Raw genomic sequence first — 25,137 nt, forward strand, 5'->3', positions numbered from 1 at the left:
CGACATGCTCTGACTGATTGGTGCCCTGATTATTTTTTTTTTTTAAAAAAGGTTAGTTCAGCCTTTTAGTGAATTTTGCTCACCATTTTTGTGATCTGGCTAGGTCCTTTGACTCCAAGTGTTCGATTAGATTTGACAATGACCTACTCTGGTGAAATCCTTTTCAGCGGTACAGTGGATTTTTCTTCTGCCCTTCAGCCTCCTCACCTATAATGGCACTTTTTTAAGGCAATCTCCAGCTGTGTGTCTTCAATTTAGGCACACTTTACTCAGGTCAGGCTGTAGCTTCTTTACTTTTTCATTATCTGGGATTTCAGGGTCCTTCATTTGCTGCCGCCATGTTGTAAGGCTGTTGTCTCACTAAGAGGTCTGGAGGCTTTTGTGGTAAACTGTGTATTGTTAACATAACTATATACTTATCTCCAACTTATAGCCCTATGTACTTTCTCAATGCAGACTTCTCGCAGACTCTCTCTACACAGTCTATCATGTGACTCTCTACATCATGTGGACAGTACTGTTTCCCCAGTCCCACTAATTCTTACTAACCCAAACACCCTTATATTAACCAAACATCCTTATATTACAGTTACTACACAAGATGGTGTTGGGGTAATATGTTAGCATGGATAGATTGGCTAACTAACAGGAAACAGAATAAATGGGTCCCTTTAAGGTTGACAGCTGTAAATAGTGGAGTGCCACAAGGATCAGTGCTAGGGCCTGAACCATTTATAATCTAAAAGTTGGATCTAAAACGTGGAGGAAGACAAATTTACGGTTACACCATGTAAAGTATGCTCTGAATAAAGTTGCTACCTTAAGAATTCCTTGTAAGAACTGATAAGACTACATTTCAGACAATATATTATGCTCATCATCTGCAGGAATGACTGGAACAGATGAAAGATAGTCATATAGTGGAGGATGGGCATATGGGTGGGATCTTACATGCTAGTATGTTTATAATAGGTCAATTCGTGTTAACATTCTTACTGCTGATTGGTTGATTGTGTACAATGGAAGTGGTGTGTTTCTTGAGAAAGGTGTAGCCAAATGTCATTGATGAGAAGGCCACTGTCTTGGGGTTCAGTGTAATGTTATTATGTATCCATAGCCTCCCTGACACATCTTGTAAGCCAGTGTGTGATGGAGAAGTTTGGAATTGGACCATTGGGATGTGGCGGTTATTAAATTGAGCATGTTTGAGAACAGCTGACTCAGCCCATTCACGGTGTGTGAAGGAGGTGTGATATTACTTGAGTCTAGTAGGTAGGGTCTGTTTCCCCAATGTAGACAAGGTCACACTCATATGGTATGCTGTAAATTCCTGGTTTATTGCAAAAATGGTTACTGGTCATTGTGGATATGACAAATACGCTCTTTTCAAAGCAATATTTTGCATAGTAGAACCATAAATTTAGCTTCCTCAATATTATTTATGATCTATATTAAAGACTTGGGTGAAGGGACATAGTATATTCTGGCCAAATTTGCTGCTGATACAAAGATAGGTAGGAAAGCAAATTGTGAGGATGCAGAGTCTGCAAAGAGATATAGGTAGGTTAAGCATGGGGGCAAAAATTTGGAACATGGAGTATAGTGTGGGAAAACATGAGGTTGTCCACTTTGGCAGGGAGAATAGAAAAGCAGAATACTATTTAAGTGGAGAGAGACTGCAGAATGCTGCAGTACAGAGGAACCTGGGTGTCCTTGTACATAAATCAAAGTTAGCAGACACATACAGCAGGTAGTTAGGAAGGTTAGCCTCTATTGCAAGAAGGATGGAGTATAAAAATAAGGAAGGCTTGCTACAACTGCACTGGGCACTGGTGAGACCACACCTAGAGTACTGTGTACAACTTCTGTCTCCTTACTCAAGGAGGGATATACCTGCATTGGAAGTAGTTCAGAGGTCACTAGGTTGATTTGAGATGGAGAATGTCTTATGAGCAAGGTGGGTTGGAGTCATTGGAGTTTAGAAAAATAACAAGTGACATTATTGAAAAGTACAAGATTGGAGAGGGCTTGACAGGGTCGATGCGGAGAGGATGTTTCCCCTCATGGGGAAAAATCTAGAATTACGGGGCAAAGTTTAAATGTAATGTGGTTATATTTCCATAGCCTCCCTGATGCGTCCTGTGTCAGTGTGTGATGGATAAATTGGTGGCACAATGTGGAGCAACAGAATTAAACAGCTAAAATATCAAGATGAGTTAATCGCACAATTATACATGTACAATATACTTTGACAAGAAAATCAAGTAGATATGCTAAGATACCAAGACATTATGCATTTCACTCCAAAATATAATTTTGAATAATGGAGTTATTCCTTAGAATTTAGATACTTAAAAGGCATCTCCCATTTAAGACAGATGAGGAGGAATTTCTTGTCTGAGGGTTGTTAGTCTGTGGCACTCTCTACACAGACAGCAGTGGAGGCTGAGTCATTGAATATATTCAAGGTTGAGCTTGGACAAATTTTTGATGTGCAAGGAAGTCAAGAGCTATAGGTGATCTAGCAAGGAAGTGGACTTAAAAATCAGAATCAGACCAGTCATGATCTTATTAAATGGCAGAGTAGGCTTGAGGGGCCGAATGGCCTGCTCTTGTTTCTTATGATCTTACAAGATTTAGGTTGGATAACATTTATGCAATGCTCTAGTGTCATGGCAGTTTAAAAAACTATACAAGACAAAAATAATAGCAAAAAAACAATCTTACCCAAAACACCTTTTCTAGTAGGTAGTATGAAAAGTCCATATGCATTTTATGTGCTATAGATTTTTTAAAAAATTCATTAATGGGATGTGGGCAATCCTGGTTAGGCCAGCACTTATTGCCCATCCCTAATTGCAACTGAGAAGGTGGTGGTGAACTGCCTTCTTGAACCGCTGCAGTCCTTATGGTGTTGATACACCCACGGTGCTGTTAGGGAGAGAGTTCCAGGATTCTGACCCAGCAACAGTAAAGGAACAGCAATATATTTCCAAATCAGGATGGTGAGTGGCTTGGAGGGGGAACTTCCAGGTGGTGGTGTTCCTAAATGTTTGCTGCCCTTGTCCTTCTAGATGGTAGTGGTTGTGGGTTTGGAAGGTGCTGCGTAAGGAGGATTGGTGAGTTCCTGTAGTGCATCTTGTAGATGGTACACACTGCTGCTACTGTGTGGCAGTGGAGGAGGGAGTGAATGGGGTGCCAATCAAGTGGGCTGCTTTGTCCTGGATGGTGTCAAGCTTGAGTGTTGTTGGAGCTGCACTCATCCAGGCAAGTGGAGAGTATTCCATCACACTCCTGACTTGTGCCTTGTAGATGGTGGACCGGCTTTGGGAGTCAGTTGGTTGAGCTACTTGCCGCAGGATTCAGAGCCTCTGACTTGTTCTTCTAGCCATGTAAATACTGTGGCTACACCAGTTCTATATGCACTATAGAAGTTAACTAAATAGATAGATAAAATGCGCGTTGTAAAGGGAAGAAATAAAAATTCCCTTTAATCAGAAGCCTCTATCTTAACTAGGCCAGTCTCTTGAATTCCTTTGCTTTGTCTATGGTGTACTAAAATTCAATTTAAGGAGCTGCATTATTACATACAAAGATACTGTTGAAATGGCAGTGAAACACACGAGATAGATACACGTTTGAGTAAAGCGACTCTTATTGACAGTAACTTCAAAATCCATCACCAAAGGTTTGAATCATAATCACTTCAAGGTATCAGATGAACTATAACTGGCTTTAGTTCAAGAGGAATCCAGGAGTAGCTTTTAAATTCTTTGCCCCCATCAACTGCAAAAGTCTGAAGTGTCCCATGAGAATAAGGGAAAAGGAGAGAGAGCGAGAGAGAATGAGCTCAAGACAGAGTGTGCATGCAAAAGAGCTTGCTGTCCTTGCATTCTATGGCCACTGTCAATTTTTCTTTTGCTTGGCTGAGCAAATTTGTCTTAATTGGAGCACGGTGGCACCAACATTGTAAATGGACTTAGAGCAGAGTACATGTAAACAAGAGAACAGCTGACCAGCTGTAAAAAGGGGCCCAATCCTAGGGAATCAAAAAAGTAAAATCAGATTATGACAATGCAGGAGATGTTAGGGGCATTAAATATAGTGGACAGTGTTATCAGTTCAGTAATTATAATTTGTAAGTTAAGGAAATATTGCTTGCCAAACCAGTTTCAAAAAAAAACTCAGTAGGAAACAGGGTGGGGGAGGAAAGAAACAGGCATGAATCAAGGTGCACTGTTTTGGTATTGAACACTTTGTAACTTAGGAATGTTCAACCTTTTGAGTGGGTGGGGTTAATGCAAGTTTCAAAGCTAATAACTGAGTTGCATACGATTACAAAAGGACTCAAAAGGTGAGTTCATGCAAAATGCTTCAAATTTTCCATTCCCGTTCACTGCTGCCATCATTTCTTTAAGATCTTTTGGTCCCTTAAACCCACCCAGAAGCTGAAAACATGTATACTTACTTTCTGTTGCACAATGTGGAGCAACAATATTTTAGCTGTTTAAATTCTAAGGTTAGCTATTTGCATAATTAAAGCAATGTAGAATATACTTTGACTAGAAAATACAGTTGATATACTGAGACACAAAGACATAATGCATTTCACTCCAAAACATAAATCTGATTAATGGGATGATTTCTTAGAATTTAGACATTTCAAGAGCTTGCTTTTTTTTTAAAAATGGGAAAATATAAAACTAAAGGAACACTTTTCCAGGACAAGTTTAAAGGTACTAACCTCAATACCAGCAGTGCTGAACAACCCTAGGGAACTTGCCACTGTCACGATATGTCCATGGTTCATTTCCAGCATCTTGGGAAGAAATGCCTTGGCAGTCTAATGAAGGAAAAGCCAAAATCATTTTGTTTCAAGGCATACTCCACAAAATCAGGAACACTAATTTGTAAACTACATTTGTGTTCCCACCAAAAAAAAAATTCAACCCAAAAGAGCCCCTCTAACGCTTGGAATACATGACAGTAAATACAAGAATAATAATTCAAATGACGATTATTGTCTGACAATAGAAGAAAATAACTGCTCAGATCTTGATGGAATAATTATTTGAATTAGATGAGAACAAAGATGTAGTAAATAGTTCAGGTGCACAATGCGAGTTATGTATCATGACCAATTGCTCTGAAGTATGCATGTTCTGAAGTTTTTCCAAATAATGATTTAATATGTTTACTAAACAAAAACTTGAGAAATATCTTCCTTCTCTGGTCAACGTAATAATCACAAATTTTACTGAGTACTCATTTAACCTAGAAATACAGAATCACTGAAATATCAAGCATAGGAAATCAAATGTCAAATATTAGCACATATAGCATTTCCCTCCCTTTCTCCCAGCCAGGCTTTAAGTTGAAGTTCATTATGTAAATGAAAGTTGCATTAAAGAGATAGTTACTTTTACACTGACTTATTTATCTTGGGTGCTGTCTTCACCCTCCCAATGCAAAGCTGGCACCCATCAGAAAAGGGAGCCAATTCCAAACAGTTTACCATATGAATGAATAAACCATTTATTCTAATTAAATTAATGTTCCTTTTAAAAAAAATCAGTAGGTGACAGTTAAGAGGAGTTACCAAGCCCAGTCAGAGGAAATCGCAACTAAAGGCTGCTATTAAACAAAATGCTTCAGCTGTTCAGTTTGCTGCAGCTCCCAAGCCTTTCAAGCTCAACACTCCAAATCAGTTTTAAGTTTCAATACCATCTGCATTCAGAAGGAGACAAAGTTAGAGTTTGATTAGGGAAAAAAATTGGTTGTGTTACCCCTCCTTTAAAAAGGTAGGGAAAATTATTAGTGAAGGGAGCACTCCAGAACTAAGCTTGGTGATTTCACTCTATTTGCACTGTTGGTAGAAAAACTGCAGCTAGCAACATTTCTGGAACTGGATTTCAGATTAAAAGCACTAACTGATGGGAGACAGGGAGGACCAATGCGTGACTTGAGGTGCGGTGGAAGGAAGACTTCAGATTCTTGGCACACTAGGACCAGTTCTGGGGCAGAAGGCACCTATATTCAACAGGGATGGGACCAATACCCTTGCAGGGCGGTTCACAAGTGTGGCTGGGGAGGACTTAAACTAAATTGACTGGGGATGAGCATCAGCATATTAGAAGCAGAAAGGAGGAAAAAGGTGTCTAAAAGGAGTGAGTGTTGGATAGTGCCAGAGAAGAAAGGAATACCATTTCTGTTAGGAGCAGACCAAGAAGGGCTACAAGGAATACATGCAATGCACATATGCAAAACAGTATGGTGAATCCGGTCAGTGAGCTACAAGCACAAGTAACCATAAAGGGGAGATGATGCGAAGGCAATAACAGACATGTATCCTGACCATTTTTAAGCCACAAATGTTCAGAGAAGATAGGGAAAGGGAAAAAAGGGAGGTGGGCTGGTAGAACTCATCAGGGAAGACACTGTACTGTTGGAAAGAGAGGTGTCCATATGCCTCAAAGACAAGATGCATTTGGTTAGAGTTGAGAAACAAAGAGGGTCCAATCACACTATTAGGGCATAAAGGGCCCATTGAATATCCCTATCTTATCTATGACTGGTTCTGTACAATATGAATTGGCCAAATGGTTGGGCGAATTGTTACAACCAGCTTTGAGCAAGCTTTCCACAGTGAAGTATTTGTGAAGGCCATACAGGACATGTATATTAATAGCCCTGGTTCCCCTCTAGGCCCAGCTCTCTCAAACATCTTGGTTGGGTTCCATGAGAAATGTCATTGATGGAATGACATAACCACCTACCCCTTGCATGTTTCTGATATGTGGATGATATGTTTGCTATATTTAAATCTGCAGCCACATGTAGTAATTTCCTTACATGTCTTAATGGGCTCCATCCTGTGCTCAAATTCACCTTTGAAATGGAGTCAGTCAAAAGAAATTCCTTTCCTTGACATACTAGTTGAGAAATCTTCCAGGGGGTTCTCTACCACAGTCTACTGCAAGCCTACTTTCACTGGTCAATATACACATAGGGATTCTTACAGTTCCATCCGCTATAAGATTGGCCTTATCGGCAACCTTGTAAATAGGGCCCAAGCCGTTTGCTCACCATACAACCTTGATGCAGAAATAGGGTGCTTCAAGGAAATGCTGTGGGATAATAGCTACCCTGATCAGATCATTTCATGCTGTATATTGCGCACACTCATGAACAAGCTTAGCTAAGTCTGTCACTTTTGGTCCTAAGAAGTGCCCAGTCTACCTCAGGTTACCCTAGAAGGGCAAAGTATCTCAAATTTGAGCAAGAGGTTTATGCTACTACTATGCAGTAACAACACGAGTAGTATTCGCCACTAACAAGATGCTGCTGTCAAGCCAAAAAGATATCCTGCCTATCACACTAATGAGTAATGTGGCATATGAATTTCAATGCTAGTGTGATGCTAGGTATGTAGGCTGTGCATCCCAAAGACTTGCAGATCATATCAAACAGCATGTCTCTTCTGCTGTTCACAATGGGCAAGGTACAGACTGTACCCAACCAGCCCATGCTTGCAAAACTCAAAACAAAGTGTCCAACATTAGATGCAATTCCATAATTGTACAACATTTGCAGAATAATCCTCAGTGTGCCAAGAATTGCTGACAACCAATTTAAGATGATCAGTCAGGTTCACAGTATGGTGCATTTGAATGTACTGGAAGCTACATATATTGATACACAGGGTCCTATTCTTTGCAGACAGAAAGACCATGTACACACATTGCGCCTGTTTCAGCTAAACAAAATAAGTGGCTGGTTCATTCCTCAGGGCAATGCCTTGACCAGAGTCAAGCTGCCTGGTTTAAATTTCAGGCACCAGTCACCATCAACTAGTGCATTCTCCATGGCAACATCTCTACCAGAGTTCACTTGTCCCAATCAGCACTCGCTTCTCATACAGTATAAACTGTTGCTCCCTTTACATTTGGTATTCTTGTGAACTGTCCTGATTGAGTGCAAGACTGAAAGCTTCAACAAAAGAAAAAACTTTTCTTTCAAACAATGGAAGAGGAGGTGGGGAGGTGGGGGGGGGGGGGTGCTGCGGGGTGATGGGAGAGACATTTCCCAAATGTGTTCAGCAGAACTTCAAACAGCATTTCCTCAATCCAACTAGGAAGGAGGCATTGCTGGTTCTGGTGCTGGGGAATAAGTTGGGCCAAGTGTCTGTTGGAGAACAACTGGGTAAGAGTGATCATTGTTTCAAAGATTTAGATTAGTAATGGAAACAAGGGAAAAAATCTAATATTGAACTTCTCAACTGGAAGAGGGGGTAAGAGGGCCAGCTTCACTAGGATGAGAGGGGATCTAGCCAGGGTAAAATGGAATCAAAGTTTGACAGGAAGAACTGTAAAGGAACAATGGGTGATCTTTAAGGAAGATGCTTTCAGGAACAGTCTAGGTATATTGCAACAAGTACAAAAGGCAAGGAAACAAAAGCCAGGACTGATTGGTTGACAAGGGAGGTGTAGGAGTGAATGTTTCCCCTTGTGGGGCATTCTAGAATGAGAGGCCACAGTTTTAGGCTAAGGGGTGGTAGATTTAAATCAGAGACGAGGAGGAATTATGTTTCTCAAAGGGTTGTGAATCTGTGGAAGTGCAGTGGATGCCGGGACGCCGAATAAATTTGAGGAGATAGACAGATTTTTAATTAGTAATGGGTTGAAAGGTTATGGGGAGAGGGCGAGAAATTGGAGTTGAGGCCGAAATGAGATCAGTCATGATCGTATTGAATGGCGTATCAAGGGGCTGAATTGCCTAGTCCTGCTCCTAGTTCTTATGTATGATGAAATACACCCTTTCTCTTTATGATACATGTCAGGTGAATTCTTCAAGGAAAAACTAAGCCAAACCTAATAAGTTGAAAGGGGAAGTGAAGAGGAAAATAACACTGGCAAAGAGATAATGAAAATAGAATGGCAGTTAACAAAAAAGAAATTCCAACAACCTTCTACAGCATATAAATAGTAAGCAACTACAAAAGGCAGGGTGGATCCTATTGGGGCAAAGATGATGATTATATTGTTACAGACAGGGATGAGACAGAACTGAAATTCCTGTCCTCTCCCTTTATTGCTTAATCCTCTGTTGTTTTGTGAAAAGGTATGTGTGTTTCTTAGAATGTATGGTCAATTTAAATAACCAGCAGCAAGTTTTCATGGGTTTAAGTAAAGGTTATTTATTCTCATGGTCACCATGAAAATCTAATGCTATGACACACAAACTGTATTTTTCCATGTGTGTATAAGAGGGTAGTGCATTCTTACAAGTAACAAAGGAATAGTTTGCAGGTCACAGTCATCTTGTTGCAAGCCTGGTGAAGAGGAGGTTCTTTTCCACTCAAAGTGTAGCTAGGTGAATTCAATAAATCAGTCAGTCATATATCAATGTTGTTGCAGAATTCCCTCAAAAAAGTAGATTTTCCAGTGGGTTACGACTTGGTTGCTTATTATTAGGTCATCAGTTTTCTGGCTTGGAAACCTTACGTTGCAGTGCCCAGTTAAAGCATAGATGTTGCTGCCTTTGCTGCTGCTGCTGTTTCTTGCTGTGCCGTTTGCAGACTACCTGGCTTCTTCCTGGTTCTTGGAGAAGACAAACTGGTTGTCTTGGTCAGTGTTATCAGGTGAATACCTGATCAATATTTCTATCGTCTACCCAGAATGATTTGAAATTAGAAGCCTTTGCTACACAATGGGGGAAACAGGTCATTCACATCTACTCATGATGAGCAGGCTTTTCTACAGCTAAGAGGCAGCGCAAATCTGGGACAATTCCACCCTCTAAGTGCGGTAGCAGGCAGGAAAAAGAACATTTACCTGCTGGCCACAAATGGCAGCTTTTCGTGCCCTATCATCCCAATCCCAGCTCATTAATCATACATTCCTGGGAAACATGCCATTTCGCTAGTGGGTGGCCCCAGTTTCACACACCACAACGTCACCTCACAGCTTCCTCATGCTGGGCACCATATTTAAAGTGCAGCCGCATGCACGCCTGCTTCCGGCCCAGGACTGCTGCACTGAAGACATGCCCTGAAAAGGCAAGAAGACTGAAGTCCCCTAATTTAGTGATGCATCCCTGGGAAGCCTCCTGGACACTATTGGAGCCCGCCGTGATGTCCTCTACTCCCACTCTGGCCGCATAAGACCCAGTGTCACCACTCTGGCTTGGGAGGTGGTGGCAGAGGTGGTCAGCATCAATGCTGCACAGAAGAGGTTTGCCATCCAGTGCAGAAAGAGGATGAATGTTCTCATCCATGCTACCAGGGTAAGGCAACCATCTCATCACTCTAAACTCACACATAAGCCCATCACACATTCACTGGCATCCCACTCACTGCCAGCTCAAGGGGCACCACCACTGTCTCTCTCTCACACCCTCAGATCTCCATCTGGACTCATCTTTTCTGGAAAGATCCTCAGCCCCCCCACTCTCGAGGCCACTTGCACAGATCAACATGTGTCCTCATATACACCCTGGGATACCCCCCCCTTCCCCAATAATGCCCTAGCCCTGCAGCCTCTTTCTTTGCCCGAGGCCCCTTCTCCCCCTTCCCCAAGCAAGCCACAGCCCTGCAGACTTTGAAAAGCCACCCCCTCCTTATGGCTGGTCTCGTAAGTAGAGACCTGCCCGTAAGCCCCCTAAAAGTGATGTTGTACTGCCTGCAAGGCCTGGCGCTGAAAACTGCAAGTGCTGCCCTGAGCAAGGTAGGCAAACAAGACTCAGTCCCCAGCAAAGTGCAGCTCGCCAGGTAAATGTCGCTTATGCTCAGTTATGAAATATGTCAGTATGATTGCGGATGATCATGCGGGGTGGGGGGGGGGTGGGGGGTTGATTCCAGTGATTTGGGCTTATAAATGAAATGCAGGTGTAGTTTCCAACAATGAAGTTTGGGAAATGCGGCCTGCCAGATGGGTGCAGTGGATGATTGTAAACTGGTGTCCACTCATACCCACCACCAGCGGGCATTGAAAATTCCACCTGGAGCATTTAAGAGTCTTTAGATTTTAATTTTTGGGTAAGTTCACAAACAATAGGTGTGAATTCCACAAAGAGTTGTGTTTTGGTATGTCCATTCAAGGCAGCACCCCATCCATGGTCATTCAATTAGGTACTTCCCAGAGACTTGAGGTAGTTGAGTTAATGCAAAAATTACAAAAGTTACCTGACCCTTGGCAACCACGTTAGCAGCATTTTAATGTTCATTTTTAAAAGAGAAAGGCAGTTCCAGAAAATGTTGTACTGAATACACGCCCTGTTTAAAGTTATGCATATGACATGCCTTTACTGGACATGACAAAATGCTTGAATATTCTGCATAGGTGTTTACAAAGGATGGGGATGCTGACAAATTATCGTTCGAAACTGAGATGATTGAGGTAATAGGTGAAAATTGATAGGCAGGATGTACTAGAAAGGCTGGTTATGCTTAGAGTGGGTAAGTCGCCTGGTCCAGGTGGCTTTCACTCCAGGTTACTAAAGTGGGGGTGGAGATAGCAGAAAGGCTAGTCATATTCCTCCAATCTTCCCTAGATATGGGGGAGGTGCCAAAGGACTGGACAGTGACTAACATGACATCCTTACTCAAGGTCATAAAAACATTGAAACTGACTGTCTTAGTTACTATGTGGGTAAGGCTTTAGAAACAACAAAATCGGTGGGGGGGTGCTGACCAACAGGCACTTGGGTAGGTTTCAGTTAACTAGGGAGATCCATCAAGCAGATGTGAGCATTGCTCACATGGCCAACATTTATTGCTCATCCTCAATTTCCCTAGACATGGTGGTGAGCAGCCTTCTTGAACCACTGCAATCTATGTGGTGTAGTTCCACCCACAGCACTGTTGGGGGGAGAGTTTCAAGTTTTTGACCCAGTGACAGTCAAGGAACAGCAATATGGTTTCAAGTCAGGATAGCGTATGACTTGGAGGAGAACTTGCATATGCTGGTGTTCCCATGCATCTGCTAGGTGGTACAGGTCATGGGTTTGGAAGGTGCTGTTGAAATAGCTATGGCAAGTTGCTGCAGTGCATCTTGCAGATGGTACACACTGTTGCCATCAGGCATCAGTGGTGGAGGGTGTGAAAGTTTAAGGTGGCAGATGGGAGCCTGATCAAGCAGGCTGCTTTATCTTGGATGGTTTTGAGCTTGTGTTCTTGGAGCAGCACTTATCCAGGCAAGTGGAGAGTATTCTGTCACTCCTGACTTGTGCTTTATAGATGGACAGGGTTTGGGGTGTCAGGTGGTGAGTTTCTCACCACACAATTCCAAGCCTCTGACCTGCTCTTTTAGCCACAGTATTTCTGTGGCTGGTCCAGTTTCTGGTCAATGGTAACCCCCAGGATTTGGGGAATTCAGTGATGTGATGCCATTGAATATCAAGTAGAGTTGGCTAGATTCTGTTGTTCTGGATGGTCACTGCCTGGCATGTCACTTGACATTTATCAACCAAAGCCAAAATGTTGTCTAGGTCTGCTGCAGGCAGGTTTGACTGCTTCAGCATCTGAGGAGTTGTGAATGGAACTGACAGAACACTTTGCAATCATCAATTCAGTGTGAAAGTCAATTGGATGTAGAAGGAAATGGTGATTTCAAACAGTTTGGCTTAGAAGTGACAGTTCATTTTTCTTCTATTATCTTTAATTTAATTGACTATTCAAGATAAGATTTTTTTAAAAAAAAAATGTGGGCATCACTGGCAAGGCCAGCATTTGTTGCTCATCTAATTGCCCTTGACTGAGTGGCTTGGTAGGCCATTTAAGAGTCAATCACATTGCTGAGAGTCTAGAATGACATGTAGGCCAGGCAAGGATGGCAGATTTTCTTCCCCAAAGGAATTTTTTTTTAAACAATGATTGACAATAGTTAAGGTCACCATTAAAGATTAGTTTTCAGTGCCACCAGCTACTGTGGTGGGATTTGAACCCTTGTCCCTGGAGCATTGGGCTAGGCCTCTAGATTACTGATTGAGTGACATTACCACTATGTCACCATCTCCCAGAGATGGTTCTGTGAATTTTGTGTAGTAGAATTCTTTATTTTGAATGAAGCCACAAGGTTCACAAATTAAAAAAAATTTTAAAAAAATTAAATACCTCTGCTTTCAGATTCAAAACAAAAATGTTAATGATCCCCAAATGGTTCAGAACACTGGTACTGTGACTAGCAAGCTCCCCTTAAATCTTTAATGAACCAGGTTTGGTCCCCCTGGCTTGATGGTAATGGTAGAGTGAGGGATATGCCAGGTCATGTGGTCACATGTGGCTGAATACAATTCTGCTGCTGATGGCACATAGTACCTCATTGTTGCACAGTTTTGATCTGCTATATCTGTTCTAACAATTTAACACTAATAGTGCCACACAACATTGAAACCCTAGCTTCACACTGGATATTCATCACCACAAGGACTGTGATGTAGTCACTGCAGCTAGTAATGTAATAGACATTTGCATCCACAAGTAGTTGGCAAGGACAATATCAAGGAGGCTTTCCCTCATGTTGGTTCTTAGCACCTTTGGCAGGGCCCATCTGACCGACATGTTCTTCAAGACTCAGCCAGCACCATCAGTAGTGGTGCTACCAAAGCCATTGGATATTGACATTCCCCACCTACCAGTACATTCAGGGCCCTTACTACCCGCATTGATTTTTTCAAGTGGTGTATTGGTTGAAGGAGTATGGCAAAGTTTCCTTGCCTATGCTTGACCCAATTAGCACTGTGATGTAACCTGAGCAAGCTAAAGAAAAATCGGATCAGAATTTATAAAAAGACAGATCATGCTTTAATCTAATTGAATTTTTGGATAAAAGTAACAGGAAAGACTGAAGGAAATGTTGCCTATGTGGATTTTATGAAAATGAAAGCACCACACAAAAAGCCAGTTAACAAATTGAGGTTTATGGCATAGGAGGGTAGTATCAGGTTGGAAAAAAAAAATTGTCTTAATGACAGAAAACTGAGTTCTAGCAAATAGTTTTTTCAAACTGGAGAATGGTAAATGGTGATGTTCCAGTTGTTTTTGATTATTGTAAATGACTAATATTTATGAAATTTCAAAATTTAATGATACCAAACTTGGAACTGTGGCAAACAGTAATGATACCAACTGACTGCAACAGGGCAAAAGCTAGCAGAATGAGCAAGATAAATAGTAAATGAAATTTAATAGAGGTGATGCATTTTGGCAGAGATAGGGAGGGAGAGGCAACAGGCTTAACTATCAGTTCCAAAGAGCATGCAAGGGTTCATGCGCATGGATCTTTGAAGGTAAAAGGATGTATTGAGAGGAGAGTAATTCAAAGCATTTGGTATCCTGGAGATTCAAACAAAAGCAGGGAAGGAGGGAAGTTATGCTGAGTCTTTATAAAGCTGCGTTTAGGCCAGAGTGCTACATCCACTTCCAGTAATGACACAAGGGTCCTTGAGAGGGTGCAGAGATTTTCCAGAATGGTCCCAGGGATGAAGGAATTTAGCTAAAAGATTAGGTTGCAAAAGCTGGGGTTGTTTTCCTTGGAGCAAAGAAGGTTGAAGGAAGGTCTGATAGTGTACAGGTTTGAATAAGGTAGACAAAAGAAAATCTGTTTCCATTAGCTGATGGTACAAGGACTAGGGGGCTCAGATTTAAGGTTTAAATCAAGTGACAGAGGATGCAAGTGAGATTTTTCTTTTCAAAAGCTTAGGTTCCAGGACCTACCATGCACTATGTTCACGAGGATAGTGGAAACAGAGGATCAAACTATCAAAAAAAGGAAATAAACTTGCAAGGCCATGGTGACAGAATGGGGGAAGGATTGCTTTGCAGAGCTGGGATGAACTGGAGGAGCCAAATGACCCCTTTCCACACTATAATGACTATGGAATCATCCTAAATCCTATGCTTAAAGTGACACCATCTCCAATGTATGCTTTAAACTAACAGAGATTGAAGCAAGTGGACATGTTGGAGTAACTTCCATTAGATGGGCAAGTGGATATTTGGTTCTGAACATTTGTACAATATCATGTTGGTGCCATAATAATGAGGCACTACAGCATTATGTTCCCCCCCAAAACGATGTATTTTGATTGTTTACTTAGATTAAATTAGTCACTTGTCCATTTAGTAAACTATGCCTAGTGATGAATACACCTGTCAATGGTTAAACTTACAAGCATCCCCAATGATGGGAGCTGAAATATCAATATTAGGCATATGTTTGATATGGACTTGGATGAACAGGCCAAAGGTATGGCTGCTAAATTTGCTGATAACAGATAGGTAGGAAAAGTTAGTTTCGAAGGAGGACATGTCCCTTCATAGCCTCCTTAAATGGTCTATGATGTGGGTAAATGTGAAATCCTCCATTTTGGCAGGAAGAATAAAAAGCATATTATTTAAATGGTGAGAGATTGCAGAGCTCTGGGATTCAGGAGGGAGCTGGGTGGCCTAGTGAATGAATCACAAAAAGGCTAATAAGCAGGTATAGCAAGTAATTAGGAAAGCTAATAGTAACATTCTATTGCAGGGGGAATTGAATACAAAAGTAGAGAGGTTATGCTTCAGTTGTACAGGACACTGGTGAGGCCACATCTAGACTGCCATGTACAGTATTGGCCTCCTTATTTAAATGATGTAAATGTGTCAACAGTTCAGAGAAAATTTACTGGACTAACACCTGGCATGGGTGGGTTGTCTTATGAGGAAAGGTAGGACAGGCTTGTATCTACTGAAGTTAAGACTAAGAGGCGACTTGATTGAAACATAAGATCCTGAAGGGTCTTGACAGGGTGGATGTTGAAAAGGATGTTTCCTCTTGTGGGAGAATCTAGAACTAGGGGGTCACAATTTAAGAATAAGGGGTCACCCATTTAAGATAAAATACGAGGAGAAATTTTCTGAGGGTCATGAGTCTTTAGAACTCTTCCTCAAAAAGACAGTGGAAGCAGTTTTCGGGCAGAGGTAGAAAGATTCTTGATAAGCAAGGGGTTGAAAGGTTCAAAGTAGGCAGGAGGTTACAATCAGATCAGCCAAGATCTTATTGAATGGCAGTGCAGGCTCAGGGGCCTACTCATCCTAATTTGAATGTTTGTATGTACATTAAATTCAGAAATTAATGTTAGAGCCAACCACACATTGAAAGGAAATAACGTTGCCTTATATTGGTTGGAAATATTGAACAAAAATAAAAGGCCACATGCCTGCAAAGCTCATTTGCTTTTGAGCTCCAACTCACTCTTAAAATCCAATTACATTTCAAATGATGCAAGTACCAGTCTCAATTATACTACTTGGCAAATTACTCCAATCGGAGGGGACAGTAAACATACCCAAATTACCATCCTTGTTAGCATACAAATAGATCTCTGAAATCCCTCCAAAAGCAGCAGTTGACTTATATTCAGAGTTCAAAAAAGTGCAACACTTGCATGGGTCTGGATGGTCACCATTTTCAAATGTTATCAACTTCTGATGCAAGACCTTTGCAACACAGCCCATATTGCCTACTTAAAAAGATGATTAAAACATGCATTTGTGAGTAGAAAAATTGAGGATGACTACTTTGGTGAGTATAGCAACAAGGGGGGTCAACTTATATACTGAGTATGTGCAAAAGCATGATTTTTGGGGACAGAAAAATGGGATCATCTTATACACTGCATTTATGGTAGTTGTACAAGTATTGTAATGTAGCTAAACATTTTAAAAGTTAGGCAAGGACCAATGAATGGCACTTTAGTTATGTACATCGCAAGGGATTTAAATGTTCCTCAAAAAGGAAATTAGGTTAAGTGATATCATTAGTTTGAGGAACTCCTGATAGCAAGGCCAAGGAAAAATGTATTAAATGAATGCAAGTACATTTTTAGCAACAACTGATTTTAAAGCACTGCATTAAATTGGACTCTGGTAGTGTTGTTAGCATTAAGTGCTACAATGAAAATACTGCTGGTATTCTTGTTCATTAGTCTAAAAGCATGGCAACAGTACAAAAATTGTGAAAAAGCCAATAATTAAAATGAACTGCCTGAGCCAAGAAAAATAGCCGACATTCCAGTTTTCCAGCATAAGTACAAGAGATGGGTGGGTGCAGGTAGGAGGAAGTAATGATTAGACAAAAATCAGAAATCCCATAAAATAAAAACAACAATCCCAGATATTTACACATGGCTAGTCAAACTTATTCAGGTTCTGTTGTAGTACTTCATTTAGTACATCTACAGGCATTAAACAGCATCTGTGATTTAAAGGGGTGGCTGTGCTTCAAGTACACCAACTAGTTTGTTAAATAGCGGCATAAAAAAAGGATGTCATATATACATTGCTGTATAGTTAGTTATTAGAGCACATATATACCAATTCTGCAAGATGTCACACAGTCTGAAATTTAAAAAAAAAAATCAATTTTTATATCTGCATTTGCACCCACAATGGAAAAATACCAAAGGTGATTGGGGGAAAGAGGGGTGACACAGCATTCACATTTCTTGCTTTAATAGACTGAGTAGTTCTAAAGGCAGGGAACAGCCTCAACCCCATAGCTTGCTAGCAAACAGAAGGCAGATAAAAAGAGCTGGTCATAAATCTCAGCTGGGTAGGACAGAGACTAAAGTGAGGGGAATCAGCCATACCCACTCCTCTTCACAATTTTTACATACCTGTATTTCCTGGTAGAAGGCACTGGATAGCAAATCATGAATGAATGATAATTCCTCAAGTTTAAACACAGGAATGAGCAGCACTTTCAGCAGGTACAGAAATAGAAGTAGATAAAGGGTATAAAGACTGATCAGCACTCAAACAGGAACTTTCTCCTCCTCCCACCCCCCACCCCACCCCCCCATGAACCTGGTGACAAAAGGTCAGGCACATCCACCACCAAACAGCCAAGACTCCAGTTTGATTTGATTTGATTTCACATTTGATTTGCCATTATTCAGAATTACAAAAAAAAATGTAGAAGCACAACTGTGGATGTTCAAATAATTTAAATGGGTAAATGAGCAGACAATAGTTCCTGGCCATTTTTCAATGATTCTATCGGGATAGTGCACAAGCGAGCACAGTTTCAGATCAGAACACGTCTAGACTTAGTTGGCTGTTCAGCTGTACTGATATCACATTGCACAAGGAATGCCTGCTATAAAATACTGGAAGGCTGTGGAAATATATTAACATAACAGCACAAAAACATAACAAATGGTACTGGATGCATCATTTAGTCAGACAGTAAATTCAGGGGAAGGTTGATAAGGTGTATGGGAAAAAAAACTGGTCAGATTCTATCTTACAGCTGCACTGAAACAAAAGAAATATTATCCAGTGTTGGAGATCTTAACAAATAAATGTGACACTTTGGGTAAGATACCCAAATGCTCACAATGTCAAAGAGCCTGAAGGATTAATTAAGACGACTGATGTACTGCTAACGAGGGCTTTGTTTTTCCACACTTCTGACAAATGGCAACAGTGGATCACACTGACAAGGGAATTATTAATCCATGAAAGGGACTAATCCACAGTTCTGACCAAAAAAAGATCAGCATCAATTATAGAGCTGTTTAAACTTCAACCATTCATATCCAAGGGACGGTTTCAGAAAACAGAATTTGCGTCAAGTGTGCACACATTTTAAACAGAGGCCCAGATTTCCACTCCCAGTTGGGTGTGCAGAGATGGGAGAATTCCCAGCTTCATGAACCCAACCTCTAAATGCATCTATATGGACTTGTGATTTTTAGTCTGGGGCAGGCTACCTTGGAACTATCAAGTGGTCAGAGGATGGTTTGGCACAGCTCAGGAACATAAAAGCTATTCAAGAGGTAAGCCAATCAATAGCAAAGTCCCTGTCCTTTGCAGATGTCATTTCATTGTCAGGTGAAGGTAAAGAACATAGCTGCTAGGCTGGGTCTGTGGCAGGTGGTAAGGGAACAAGAGGGAAAAACATATTTGACCTTATCCTCAACCTGCCTGCCTCAGATGCATCTGTCCATGACTGTGCAGTGGTAACTCCTACTGATACAGTCTGAGTTGAAAGCCCATCTTCAAATTGAGAATACCCATCATGTGTGACACTACCACCATGCCAAATGAGATACACTTTTGAACAGATCTAGCAACTCAAGGCTGGGCAACCATGAGGCGCTGTGGGCCATCAGCAGCAGAATTGTACTCCAGCACAATCTGTAACCTCATGGCCCAGCATATCTCCCACTCTACCATTACCAAGCCAGGCAATCAACCCTGGTTCAAAGAAGAGCAGGAGGACATGCCAGAAGCAGCACCAGGCAGCACCAGGCATACCAAAAATGTGGCATCAACCTGGTGAAGCTACAACACAGGACTACTTGCATGCCAAACAGTAAAAGCAGCAAGCATGATGGACAGAGCCAAGCGATTCCGAAACCAACAGATCAGATCCAAGCTCTGCAGCCCTTCCACATCCAATTGTGAATGGTGGAGAACAATTAAGCAACTCACTGGAGGCAGCAGCTCCACAAATATCCCCATCTTCAATGATCGGGGAGCCTAGCACATCAGTGCATCAGATGAGTGAAGCATTTGCAACAATCTTCAGCCAGAAGTGCTGAGTGGATGATCTGTCGCCTCCAGAGGTCCCCACCATCACAGATGCCAATCTTCAGCCAATTCAACTCACTCCACCTAAGAGAAACAGCTGAAAGCATTGGGTACTGCAAAGGCTATGGGCCCTGACAACATTCCAGCAATAGTACTGAAGACTTGTGCTCCAAAACTTGCTGAGTCCCAAGCCAAGCTGCTCCAGAAGAGTTACAACACTGGCACCAACCTGGCAATAAGAAAAATCACCCGGATATGTGTGCTGCACACAAAGCAGGAAAAATACATGGAAGCTAATTACCACCCCATCAGTAAAGTGATGGAAGGAGTGAAGCACTTGCTTAGCAACTTGTTCAGCAACGCTCAGTTTGGGTTCTGCCAGGGCCACACAGCTCCTGGCCTCATTACAGCCTTGGTTCAAACATGGACAAAAAAGAGCTGAACACCCAAAAAAATGAGCAGAGTGACTGCCCTTGACATCAAGGCAGCATTCAATCAAAACTGGCATCAAGGCACCCCAGCAAAACTGGAGTCAATGGGAATCAGGGGGAAAACACTCTCCACTGGTTGGAGTCATACCTGGGACAAGATGATGATTGACCTCAAACAACCATCTCAGTTCCAGGACATCACTGTAGGGGATCCTCGGGACAGTGGCCTAGGCCCAACCATCTTCAACTGCTTTAATGCCCTTCCTTCCATCATAAAAAGGTCAGAAGTTAGGATGTTCATTGATGACAGCACAATGTTCAGCACTGTTCATGACTCCTTAGAAACTGAAGCAGTCTGATGTCCAAATGCAGAAAGACTTGAACAAACTCCAGGCTTGGGTTGACAAGTGGCAAGTAACATTCATGCCATACAAGTGCCATTCAATGACATCTCCAACAAGAGAATAACCATTGCCCCATGACATTTGATGGCACTACCATTGCTGAATCCCCCATCATCCTGGGGGGGGGGTTACCATTGACCAGAAACTGAACTGGACTAGCCATATAAATACTGCGGCTACAAGAGCAGGTCAGAGACTAGGAATCCTGGGGTGAGTAACTCACCTCCTGACTCCCCAAAAGCCTGTCTATCATCTCCAAGGCACAAGTCAAGAGTGTGATGGAATACTCTCCATTTGGCTGGATAGGTGCAGCTCCAACACAAGAAGCTTAACACCATCCAGGACAAAGCAGTCCACCTGATTGGTAATCCATCCACAAGCATCCACTCCCTCCACCACCACCACCCCCCTGTGGCAGCAGTGTATACCATTTACAAGGTGCACTGCAGAACCCAAAGCTTATATAGGCAGCACCTTCTAAACTCACAACCACTGCCATCCAGAAGGACAAGGACAACAGACACATGGGAACACCAACTGCTAGAAGTTCACCTCCAAACCACACCACACTGACTTGGAAATATATCGCATTTCATTGGTTTAAAGTCCTGGAACTCCTTAACAGCACTGTGGGTGTACCTACACCACATGGACTGCAGCAGTTCAAAGTGGCAGCTCACTACCACCTTTGGGGGCAGTTAGGGATGGACAATAAATGCTGGTCTTGCCAGTAACATCCACATTCCATGAATGAATTAAAAAGGAAGTCCAAACTGTAAATGTTATCCAATGGTCAGCTGATCCTAAAACTCTTGGCCCATCATGGCTTTCCCTGTGGGGAAAAATATCATTGTTGCTGCCTAGCCATAGTGCCCTTCACTGAACTGTTCAGCAGCTGGACCCATCCCTTCCACTATGATTCTGAGAGACATCTTATGAAGAAAAATAAGAAAGAGTAGAGTAGTGAGCTAGATTACAATGCTCATTTACTTTTGTGCACTTACATGTACTATTTTCACCACATGATTACTGGTGAGGTTTGGTGGGCAAAATGGCTCTACGCAAATGCTTGGTACAGCCATGTAGATGGCATCATCTTGCCATCATTACCTTGTGCAGGTGTCACAGTCATGTAGTTAGCTGCCAAGGCACTCTGGGTGGATAAATGATGATTCACTGCCATGCTCATCATCACATCCATTTGTCCTCTTGCCACCCACCAGCATGCATCCATACTGTTGGCCCTTGACCAGGTCCCTCAGCACCACTGTCACAGCATAACGGTGTGACTAAAAGGAAACCAATGGGGCTGTCAGGGGTCATGGAGTCACAGCTGCAAAATACAGGGGCCAAGTATTTGTGCAGAGCCATTTTCTCCACCAAACCTTACCAGTAAATGATCGATATGGTGAAAATAAGATGAGAGCTTGGTAATCTGAATGGCTTCATGACTCTTCTCACCTTACATTTTTATTCATGTCACAGAAGAGACGCGGGGAAGGGCTGGGTCCAGCTGCCCCATGATTTTCTGACCAGGATCTTTACATTTTGGAGAGAGGTTCAGAAAAAGGAGACCAATCTTCTACCCAGTTGGCCACCATAACGGTCCTACAGCAACCAAGGAGGCCTGGATGCAGATAACGGCTGCAGTAAAAGGAGAGCAGTGCTCATGGATTCAGTGAAGGAAAAGTTCAATGAACGACTACATTCTGGCAAGGTAAGCAGCTTGGCTCATCCACACAGTGCTCCAAAGGAAAGATCATATCTGCACACTGCAGTTAAGGTGCAAGACATGGCACATACCTCTGCTTCAGTATCGAGGGTTGTATATGTAGGTGCACACAGAACATGCATTGATGCAGTGAGGAGCAATATCTCTCTATGCACTACATATTAGACTAACATTCATATCATTGCAGTCTAAAAAGTGAAGAATGCCATGGAGATGGCCCAGACTGGGGGTGTCAGTTTGGCTGAGACATGCCTGCCATGTGGGAAAGGTGGCTATAGGGATTGCCAGGGTACCTGAACAGCTGTCTGTTGGAAATGGTGAAACTGTTAGCAGACAACAGCAGTGGGCACAATGTGGTAATGGTGGAGGTCACACCATCACTTCGGTTAGCACAAGTGTGGCAAAGATGGGGTTATTTCATAAGGGCAGTGTGAGCAAGATTAAGGCAATGGCTACAGGGTGCTTTCACAATGAGGGCTATACCCAAATAATGCTTGTGTTGCAGAGGTCCCAGTTCTGCTCCCTCACACCCCCCATATCACTCTTCAGGCATCAAGGAGGAAGAGATGCCCAAGGCAGCAGCATCACATCATCCTAGCCCACATACTACCAATTGGGATACAAGCACATCCAAGTGATGTAATGAAAGGTTTACAGTCAGTGACACAGGGTGAAAGTCACCACAGAGTGCAAGAGGGGTCAAAAATCTGCAGAGTCCCCCTCAGGAGTGGAATGCCACAACTATGCTCCAGTGTGGAGGAAAGGAAATGTGGGGCCTCAAGGGTCATCTTTTGGAACATAGCATTTGGATAAATTGGCAGATGCGTGGACATCTGGCGAAGTTCCAAGGCAGTGGGAGTTCTTGAACTGTGAACGGAGGAGTTCATTGCCATCATCCATTGTCCCTGGGACTCAACTGCATCAGCTCAGACCATGAGAGATTAGCCAATCTGGTGAAGAAACATATGCAGCAGCACTCATTGTCTCAGCCAGGAAATGGTGCAAGCTTCCCACAGTAGCCTGGAAAAGCCTGCTTGGAGTAGGAGCACTGACATCCACGGAGGAGCTGCCTAACCTTAATGGAATGGTTGCACTGTTGGCAGAGAGTTTGCTGGAATGGATGACTACTGCACACCTGTGGTCAACCCCAATTGTGGAGTTGGGAATATGTCACAAGAGACTGGCTGTTGGCAATGGCAATGCAGGAAGACCTTATGAGATTCCATTTTGCATAAGGATCCATCTGGTGCAATCCCCTCATGCAAAAATCAGCCTAGGCAATATTCCCCCCCCCCCCCCACCAAAATTAAGAATAATGTCTGCTCTCCAAATTAGGTGGGGTTGAGATCCTGTTTGTTTAATGATCTCAATAATGATTCCTCATTTGTAGGATAAAAACAAAAAACTACTGCGGATGCTGGAAATCCAAAACAAAAACAGAATTACCTGGAAAAACGCAGGTCTGGCAGCATCGGCGGAGAAGAAAAGAGTTGACGTTTCGAGTCCTCATGACCCTTCAGCAGAACTCAAAGTTCTGAGTTCTGCTGAAGGGTCACGAGGACTCGAAACGTCAAATCTTTTCTTCTCCGCCGATGCTGCCAGACCTGCTGATTTTTTCCAGGTAATTCTGTTTTTGTTTTCCTCATTTGTAGGAGTTTGAAACTGTAGTGACATATATGGTTTTAAAATGTTTAATGCTTAGCCTGTGTTTTGCATGCAAAAAGACAAAAGCCACCCAGAGTTGGATACTAAATAAATTTTGTATTTGTGTAATGTGTCCTTGTGCCCAAAACATGCAGGCCAAAACCGAAGCAGTATTGCCCTCGAGAATTTTATAATGGTCAAGTTTCTGAATTTTCAGTAACTTATGACCCAGCCCTAAAACTTACATTACAATCTGGCTCAAGGAGCCACTAACTTTGTTTAAAGTAGACAAAGCTTGAGAAACCAGGTATTTGCTAAGTGAAAGAAGTCACAAGATTCTACAGGTTTTGAACAAAATAAACTTTACGCTAAAGTCATAAGTAAAAATTTACAATATACAGGCAAAGTGTGGTCAACACATTATACTGCGCCATAAATAACAAACGCAACCAAGACAGATCCCAGATTTCTTAGCAACCCACCCAGACGTCAGTGTTCACCGAGTTACACAATCTCGTTAAAACTCTCCCTTGAGGGATTGCAAGTCTTCATTCTTCCCTTAAGATTAAGCTTTACAGCTCCCTCCAACAGTTGCTGACTCAAACTGTCTCAACAACTGCTAACCTCAGGTTTTCAATCTCCTGAGACTACATTCCCCTGGATTCAAGTCTGCACTCCAGCACCAAGTCAGACAATTCCAACTCTTCAGTTATCCTGCTCCAAAAGAGTTACCTTTGCCTTAATGATCCACAGCAGAGGCACTGACCTTCCACTGCCTTCTCCAAGCCCTCACTAACTGGAGCCAGCCAACCTAGTTCCTTGTCTTGCCTTTTTAAAAAAAAAACCAAGCATGCGCATATGCTGTCATCATTGTAGCTGAGCTAACGTTATTGACATTTTCCCCCAACATGAACACATCTGCAGTGTGTCAAGACAGGCTCTCTGACCCTCAGCCCCCAGGTCAGGTGACCCTGTATATAGTACAGTAGTACCGTATATATAGTGTGTAATACTGGGGTCCACAACCAGGTTTCGAAAACCATCACATGCACGCACACAGGTTTTGTCTTACTATCTCTAACCGTTCAGAACATCCAGTGGAAGAATGGTGAAAAAAATCCAGCTCTGTCACTATCTTGGATAGTTTTCAGGACTGGCTATCTGCTGCTTCACTGGTGTATTCTGGTTTTTGAACTTCAGCTATTCCCTGGTCCAGAGCAGGGTTGCATTTCATTTATTTTCTGTAAGAATTTCTGGTTTCTCCTGTACTGTTGGCCATTGAGTCTGCACTAAGACAAACTTTGGTTCTCTTGCAGGATTCCAGATCCCTGCATGCTGAATCCTCAGGTC

At 42.3% G+C, this 25,137-nt stretch overlaps 1 protein-coding gene across 1 annotated transcript in view; it reads right to left on the bottom strand.

Annotated features, from left to right (window-relative positions):
* The window catches only part of LOC144679692 (retinol dehydrogenase 10-like), a 93,973-nt gene that overhangs the window by 27,462 nt on the left and 41,374 nt on the right, over positions 1-25,137 (bottom strand). Inside the window, exon 2 of the mRNA XM_078540325.1 lies at positions 4,745-4,843. Within this exon, the coding sequence (XP_078396451.1) occupies positions 4,745-4,843 (99 nt within the window). The remainder of the gene's footprint in view (positions 1-4,744; positions 4,844-25,137) is intronic.

This window comes from Cetorhinus maximus, chromosome 4, assembly GCF_964194155.1.
Source record: "Cetorhinus maximus chromosome 4, sCetMax3.hap1.1, whole genome shotgun sequence".
NCBI lineage: Eukaryota > Metazoa > Chordata > Chondrichthyes > Lamniformes > Cetorhinidae > Cetorhinus > Cetorhinus maximus.